Source organism: Symphodus melops (genome assembly GCF_947650265.1).
Source record: "Symphodus melops genome assembly, chromosome: 3".
Taxonomy (NCBI): Eukaryota; Metazoa; Chordata; class Actinopteri; order Labriformes; family Labridae; genus Symphodus; species Symphodus melops.
Window position 1 is genome coordinate 10636848 of NC_136693.1, and position 8425 is coordinate 10645272.

General features: G+C 41.5%; 3 protein-coding genes across 4 annotated transcripts in view; all 3 read right to left on the bottom strand.

Moving 5' to 3' along the window:
• The window catches only part of cmtm3 (CKLF-like MARVEL transmembrane domain containing 3), a 5218-nt gene extending 4383 nt beyond the window's left edge, over nucleotides 1-835 (bottom strand). The window contains exon 1 of the mRNA XM_079339178.1: nucleotides 537-835. Coding sequence (XP_079195304.1) covers nucleotides 537-653 — 117 coding nt within the window. The 5' untranslated portion in view covers nucleotides 654-835. The remainder of the gene's footprint in view (nucleotides 1-536) is intronic.
• An 81-nt stretch (nucleotides 836-916) lies between these two features.
• cklf (chemokine like factor) lies at nucleotides 917-2569 on the bottom strand. 2 transcript variants are annotated; one of them, XM_079340206.1, is made up of 4 exons: nucleotides 2428-2569; nucleotides 1820-1975; nucleotides 1619-1714; nucleotides 917-1333 (listed from the first exon to the last, which is right to left on the bottom strand). In XM_079340206.1, exons 1-4 carry the CDS (start codon nucleotides 2512-2514, stop codon nucleotides 1223-1225), a joined length of 450 nt encoding a protein of 149 aa, XP_079196332.1. In that variant the 5' UTR covers nucleotides 2515-2569; the 3' UTR covers nucleotides 917-1222. The 2 variants fall into 2 exon arrangements, with proteins under 2 accessions (XP_079196332.1, XP_079196331.1); XM_079340205.1 differs by having other exon boundaries at nucleotides 2425-2569.
• Nucleotides 2570-3070: 501 nt separating this feature from the next.
• galns (galactosamine (N-acetyl)-6-sulfatase) overlaps nucleotides 3071-8425 on the bottom strand; it is a 16466-nt gene continuing 11111 nt past the window's right edge. Inside the window, exons 12-14 of the mRNA XM_079339161.1 lie at nucleotides 8255-8376; nucleotides 4511-4628; nucleotides 3071-3486 (exon numbers count right to left, since the gene is read on the bottom strand). Coding sequence (XP_079195287.1) covers nucleotides 3400-3486; nucleotides 4511-4628; nucleotides 8255-8376 — 327 coding nt within the window. The 3' untranslated portion in view covers nucleotides 3071-3399. The remainder of the gene's footprint in view (nucleotides 3487-4510; nucleotides 4629-8254; nucleotides 8377-8425) is intronic.

The window sequence follows — 8425 nt, forward strand, 5'->3', positions numbered from 1 at the left end:
CACAATTACTGCAAGAAGACCCCTCCCACAAGTCATGCATGATATTGGTGATGATCAACAGTCCATGTTCATTTAAATACACTTTTAAATTACTCAATTACACAGCAATTACTCATAACAGTTAATCATGTAATGCACGACTTGACACAACAATAATAGACCGGAGAAGTTTCATTTCTTTCTTAGCATCATCACTGTACAGAGGGCAATGTTATCTCCGTGTTGTCCATAAAGCAGTTTAAATGTTTATTTTACATTGGATGGTTTACCTCATCGTTTCAACAAACCCTTACTGCTCCACCTTTTACTAATGGAAACCGTATGACTGGAACTGACTGACTGAGCCATATTCAGAATGACAGTAGAGAAGTCTGCATTTCTCAATTCGGATTCAAGAAACAAAAGCAGCCATAACTTTTAAAAACTGGATAAAAGTACCCAAAACGCAACGCGGTGGACTTTCATGCGCAATGGGCGAGCAGTGATACACAAACAGATGAATTAGTTTCAGCATTGACTCCTCTGGTCATTCTTACCACTTCAGCAATAAGCAGCATGCCTTTCCTTGAGGAGACGAACTCTTTGCTCGGAAGAATCGAGGAGAGGACAGTCTGGTGCGGCCGGTTCGAGCTCGGAGCCTCGATGTCCCCCATTGCTGGAAAAAAAAAGTGTTTAACTCCCTGCAAACTTAAGATAACCCCAAAAGAAACGGACTGTAACGGATTCCAGGCCAAACAAGAGCAATATGTGGAGGCGTGAGGCAAAAGGGAGGTGGAAACGGAAACAATGACAGCGCGGAAACGCAGCGCGAGGCCAGCTCCAAAAAAAGCGCAACATCTGCTTTCTCCAGATGTGAAATGCGATCCCCCAGCTGCACAGCATACTGCCCCTCAGTGGAAATATCCAACTCATGATGTCACAGGGTATAGAAAATCTTTATTGATATTTGTTGAGAACAAAATATTGATGTTTCATGTAGATAAAAATGTTTCATATTTGTTCCGAGCCCCAGTCTGTATTACAGCAGGAATCTGAAATATGCTAAAAAAAACAAAAAAAAACATAAAAAAAACCAAAAAAACACTTTGCATACATATTTCATGTAAAGCTATAACTATAAGTTCACTTTTTTTCAGGTTATATTGCTCATATAAGTATTAAGTAATAAGTAACCACTGGTGCATTATCCATAGCATTATTTATTTAACTTTAAATAATTGATTCACTCATTTCCTTGATTTTGGGTGTCACTTCTTGGCTTGTTGAATGTGATGTTCTTGAAAAGTGTGTAACCGTCCACACACAGCAACCCAACTGTGATGAAACCAACAATCTGCAAAGGAAGCGCAGATTTAAAAATATATGCATCACACATGACAACACATCAGCTGTCCATCAGAGACAGACAGACAGACAGACAGACAGACAGACAGACAGACAGACAGACAGACAGACAGAGTGTGTGGACGTAGCTGTAGCTTTACGTGATACTGTAAAGCTACAGCACATGTAGACACAGAAAAGGAACATTTAGATAATCAATTTTACTGACAGTGTGTAGGGGAAATTGTCCTACACATCTGAGATTGCAATTATAGATTAAAGTAAGACATCTCACCCCTCCAACTAGACTGCCTGTGACTGTGTACGTGGTCAGAGCCAGCAAGCTCAGGACAGTAAAGTAGACAACTGCAAACACTGAATTCAAAACGTCCTGAAGAGAGAAACAGAAAAGGACAATTTACAGCACACAAAGGGGAATAAAGCATATAAAAACAGGTACACTATCATCATGTTTTTCTTTATAAACATCACCCACAATGATAGGCCAGAAGAAGAACGTCAGCCTCCTGTTGAGTTTAAATACGTAGAGCAAGAGCAGCAGTAGAGTGATCAGAAACTCCAGCACAGTGGCTGTGATGTATGTTGGTTTGGATGCAACACTGAAACACACAATGGCCACAAACAGAGTGCCCTGGAACAAATAAGGGACAAAACATATACAATTAGTTATCACTGTAATAGGAAAATGTAATCTCTCTCACATTTCAATCTTTACAAATTATTAAAGTGTAACTAGTTTTTTCTTATTTTTTTTCTGATTAACTCACTGCCTTTAAACCAACATGCAGCACACTGCAGTTTGTATAAAGGAGGAACCCAGTTTCCGCTGTGTGCACATAACTTTTTTTTCCATTAGCAACAGATCCTTTTTCTCTTTCAGCATTGAAAGTGCTCTTTGTATTTTAATGTCAGCCCTGCTGTCAACACAGTTTACACCACTTGAGCAAACTATATTCATGTTCTGCTACTCTGTTACGTTTAAATTGTATCTTGGCAGCATAGGTCACCATTGCTGTTGCAACACTATAGTCTGCATTTAAAATCATTTTAAAACTTTAAGTGAAGCACAGGTTTTCTTACCACCTCTGCTACTTTAAGGATTCCCCTCTTGGATTTGAGAACAGCCGTGTCCAGGTCCATGGCTGTTTTTGTGTTTTGGTCCTCTGACATGATGATGCGATTTCATTTGCAAAAGGGAGTTTTTACTGTCTGTTTCCTGAAACTATTTCCTTATAGCTGTAAAGGAAATGACTGTAAGAAAATGTGCAATGTTTCACACTTGCAGCTTCGGCTTGAGAAACCAAACACGACAGATGTACTGAAACAAGGCCTCTGATTGTCACAAGATGTACGCTGAGCCATAGAAGACCCTCCAATTGGGCCTGCCTGAAAGTTTGTCTCATTTTAAATGAATTGTTTTTATTTTATTAGGCTGGATTACACATTTAAGATTAGCATTTATTTGACAGCATGGTGTACAAATCCGCTGCAGCAGTGTCACAGGTGTTGGAGAATAATAAACTAAAAAGGTTGTAATGTATAAAATAATAGTGAGTTAAGGTTGACGTTGATTTGTTTGCTGCAGTTGAACATTATAAAAACACATGGTCATATAACACGATAATGTAATAGAAACATGTCACCAATAGAAACAATACAGGTTTGCACATTGAGTGACTGCGGGTTTGCCCCAGCATTAAAATGATACAGAATGAATCGAAAAAGCAACATTGTAAACTTTTTTATTTGATTCATGACTTTAATAAATATATTTCCCTTTTAATTTATCAAAACAATGTGATGCTTTCCAAAAATGTAGAACTTTGTTGGATCATTCACATAAAAAACAATTTGCATAATTAATCAAATGTTGTAAAAAACAAGAGAATTCCCATGATCCTCCCCAACACATTGTTTTCAACATAGTATAAAAACCCGTTTTACAAATGATTACCAACGTTATCCTTTGAAAGTGAATTTGATTGTTGTTGCATTAAAAGGCACATCTTTAGGTTTTGCTTCCGCATCCTGGTGTCTGGGGAAGCAGTTCTGCTCTCAGTGTGGCCAGCTGCACTTCCAGGGCTTAGACTTTGGCACTTTGAGACACTTTCCTAACTTCTCACAGCCTGCAGGGGCCCAGTTCTGTAACAGAGAACAGCCAGCATAGTAAACACACACATATGGAGTAATACATATTATGTACTTACGGAAATAGGCTTTAATTTAACTGTTCTCCACCAGATCATTGCAACTTCCCATCTGTATTCTCCCAATTTATACCTACTTCATGTAATAGAATTTAAAGAAACATTTTGCAGAATAGAAGTGATGTGTCAGAATAGGATTTACCCTGCACAGTTATTTTCTGAAACAGGATTCATTTAAACCCAACTTAAAATTGGGTTTATTGTGTTCACCACAAGAGGGCAGTGCTGCACTACTAATAAATTCACAGCAGTGCAATTGGGAGACGTGCTGACAAAGTCACTGCTCCATTTAGCCGCTATAAATAATCACAGAAACCTTTTTTTACAGCAAAGACGTATCGGCAGCTGTTGTTACCTTCACATTGTTTTCAAATTGTATTTTTTGTGGGATGTTGCCTTTATTGGTTAGGACAGCTGAAGAGAGACGGGTAACGCCGGGAGGAGAGAAAGTGGGGAATGACATGCAGTGAAGGGCCAAGGCCGGAATCGAACCCAGTTCTTCTTTTCTTTATTTTCTTTTAACATGTTTGATATAAAGAGATCAATTCAATTACAATCAGGCTGACAACCTGAGAGGAGAATGAAGGGTGTGGAGATAAACAGTTAACATGTAGGATGATGTTTTTAGTCTGTTGCTAAATGAACACTTAAAACGGAGGAAATCAAGGAAAGATAACTATTAAAAGATATATTTTCATATATGCAGTGTCATTTTATTTTAGGTTTTGATTATCAGATTCCCAAGTTTGAAGGAGAAAGCAGAGAAGAGGTACCAAAAACAAAGCCTGCCTATGGAAAAAGACAGTATTGTTATAGTATATTAGACAGTATATTAGCTGGTGTTCTTCCACAGCCTCTTGAAACAGACAGAAGAAAGTCAGTTAAATTACACACCAAAAGACAGTGGTGTTGTTTTTTCAACCGTTTAATCACTAAATTGTATGATAAGTAAATCTTACCATTACAGCTGAGTCACACATATTGAGCTGGGGATATCCCGGCACCAGGGTCTTCTTATGCTGCTCCACAACTGGAGAGATCCTGCTCAGCACATCTTGGTACTCCTTCGTCAGAACACTGTGGAGGCATACAGGCATCCGTTTTATTATCCATGACACTGCATTTCTTCTACAATAAACTCATGGATATGAAAAGTCAGAAAAAGGTGAAACATTTAAAAAGAAACAACATCAAAGTCATCACTAAAATTATAGTGAGACAACAAACGCAGGCAGCAACTCCTGAAATGTAAGAACATATATAGAGGACAAACAATTTTCCCTTATAAATGATCAACTTTCACCATAAATCCAACCTCATGTTTTTATGTACACACTTAACATTTCTTAGTCTGTTTCTCCAATCATTTCAGTTGTTTTAAAATGGTATATCCCTTAAGTCGTGCTTTTTTGCATGAAGGGAGGGAATGCATGTATCCAATGCAAGCGCTACTCATTATATCAGTGCTGGGACATGCTGTCAACAACAAAAACACACACACACACGCTGTCCACTGTGGCACCCTTTGGAAAAGCACACTCAGCAAGGTGATTCATGAAACCCCTCTCTCATCCCCTGTCTCTCAATTACTGCTGTTGGACACCAGTGAGCCGAGCACCTCTGTGCATTATTATATTCAGTGTGTAAAACACAGGGGCCCTGAAGGCTTTCAAAGGAACGCTGCTCTCAATAGGACCTGTAGGGTTAATGGGCTGTGTGCACGCATGTATGTGTGTGTGTTGGGGGGAGTGGGCGTCTGGTGGCGTGACACACGGACAGACAAATATCAGCAGTGCAATTACACCCCTGATACACTCGCTGGCAGCACCTGTGCCAGCCTTCCATCCTCTCTTCACTGCAAACCCAGCCTTCTGATTGGCCCCTGGGGACCATGTGCATGTGTGTGAGGTGAAGTGTCAATTAGAGTAATAACCCCAGGCCCTGTCCAGCTCACACCCACCCTCCCTCTTAGATCTCCCACAGGGCAGCAAAGGCTTCCTCCATCAGCCAGCACCTGCTCCCTTCCCCGATACTCTCAGTCTTTATTTTGCCCTACAATTACTCGACTGGTAGTGAGTGCACTGGCTGCAATTAGTCTCTCTCTTGGTGAGCCACATTCGTCACAAGCTAACCATCTACACATTCTGACCCAAGCTGATAGAGGAAACACAGATTACTCCCATCAGTTAAAAATCAGACATTCAGATTAAATTGCTTCAGCTATCTGAAATCACGAATCGTGCTTTCGCCTGATCCCAATCAGCGAGAGGGATATTTCATTCCCCTGCTATCTGCGCCCGCTGCTTATTGTTGCGATACATTTTGTGATAAGCCACGAAGCAACTTAATCAAAGCAAATGTAAAGACGATTTATCAGACTGCTTTAACCGCTAATTTTCTCCGTATAACTCTGCAAGCAAAGCACGCCATATGCTGCGACGCCTGCGCAAAGTTTTCTATGGTTTTGTCTATGCACCGAGAATCTTACAGTGCAGACCTCTAAATCAAAGACTAATAATACCATTTGTTTATGCCTTCTCTGCAAACAAATAATAAAAAGCTCACAGTCAGCACAGCTCATTATCATGATTATAACCCTTAGCCTACTGGTGTACAGGCAAATTCTGGAATAATAAGCAGGCTGTATGCAAATCTAGTCTTTTGATTTATAATGTATGGCACCCAAGGGGGACGGGGGCATTGCTCAGGTGTGTCACCACACTGATTACTGATTCATAACACTATTGCTGGAGCACACATACACATGCACACACACAAACAATCACACAGTAGCAGAAGGTGGGGGAATTGAGGAGACAATCAAATACATCTGTCCTGCCTGCGCCTCCCCTCCACCAACCTTCTCCACCCGGGTGGAAATTGAGCACTTCAGTAAGGACTATTGATTGGGGACACAAGAGGCTGTTGGATGGCAGCAGATGAGGCCACACCGCGCGGCGCGGCGCTGCCTGCAGTGCGAGGGCTGGGACTACATTCTGGATGACCAGGGGGCTCCGGGGACGTGAGTGTAGGTTGGTGGTGAGAGGGTGGGATGTGTTAACCTCAGGGCCTGAGGTCACGTATATGGACAGCCTAGTGGAGGGCAGAAAAAGGCTTTAAACAAACCAGTAGGGAACTAAAATCACTCAGGAAGGTGACTGCAAACCTAGTCGGGTGTGTGTTTCTTCCTGAACCAGCAAAATAAGACTATCGTCCTCCAACTCCATTCAAATGTGTCTAATGCTGCAGTAGCCAAAACTGTGATTTTCACCTCAAACTTTTTCCTACATTGCATAATTGTAACCTGCACTGCTTTCCCTGACTCTGTGTGTGTGTGTGTGTGTGTGTGTGTGTGTGTGCTCTTTGCTGTATCACAGGCTGCGACAGTAGTGAAGGTATGTGTGCAGACAGGCCCTACATCATCTTAAGTGGCTCTTTAGGTGCAGACAGAGATTAATGACAGCAAAGCAGCCAGTCCAGCTGGGGGAGCGAGGAGCACACGGACAAAATGCACGCATACACATGTGTAAACACGCACACACACTCACACACACACACACGGCTGGAGGAGAATGGTCCCTGTGGATGCAGAAGGACAGCAGCTGAGGTGCACAGGAGAAGTTTGGAAAAGAAGAGGAACAAACAGTTGATAAAGAGAGGATAGATGAAGGACTGCCTACAAACAGTGAAGAGGTCATGCAGCTAGAGGTCACACAATGTGGCCTTATAGACAAACTCAAAGACTCTGCAGACCATCAAATGTGTATTTCTTGTTTGGATCGCCACAAACCAGCAGATGAGTACGGATTAGTTGGTTTTTGCTTTTAATATTCAAACAAGTGAATAGCAAAGCTGAAAAAAAAAACGAGCCGCTGAAAAACAACTTGAATGTTTTATCATTCAATCTCACTTCTGAGGGGGAGCTTGAGGAGGCAAAGGTGAGACGAGGGAAGAGTTAAATGTGAGAGGAAACTTCAGAAGGCAGAAAAGAAAGGTCAATCCATGCGGTTTCACAGCAGCAGGGAGCCAGAGCGTGCACAAAAGACATGTTCTCTCATCAAAGCCATTTTGGGATTATCTTAATGTATTAGTCATGGTTTCATCATGCGTAAAAAAAAAAAAAAAAAAAAAAAAAATACCCTTATTTGACTGCAAACAGTAAAGGATGATGCTCATCTATTTTTGCATCCTCCATAAGTAATAGCTTTAGTTCAGCCTCTGCAGCCTGTGTCCTCTGGTGTCTCTCTTCACGGCAACTCTTAACTCTCCTCTGAGCTCAGGCAGACACAAGCAAAACTCCATTAAACAGCACACGCTCTCAATTTAGACCTGCACAATTTATCTGGCAATTTTAACCTGCAGCGGTACACCAGAGGGTTGAGGTCCAGATAGCGATCTTTAAGGAGCTGTTTGCAATCACAAAGAGGAGGGTGTAATCAGGAGCACTCTGGCTGAGCAGATCAATCCGTCGCTTTCTTTTTCATGCCACTGAATCAGCATTGATCTCATACACAGTCTGTGCTCGCAACAGGCACGACGCTTTTCAACGCTTAATCCTCCTGCAGTTCATTTTCAAACATCTCTTTGCCCGTTTCTGGTTGACTACTCTTCTCTCTCGCTTTCATTTCTTTCCCTTCTCCTCTGTCCTACAACCGGAAATCAGCATTAAGCAGAGTAAACATTTTATTTTACAGAGAACTAACCTGATAGGGTACTTCTCCCCAGGATCTCGACCCAGGTGGAAAATGAGTGGCTGCATTGTGTGCTCTTTCTGCTCATGAGTCGTCACGCCGGGGACCTCTTCACCAGGACAGAAGTTAATGCCCTATGAGAGGAAGCACAACAAGTCATAAACCTTGGTTTTTTATGTATTC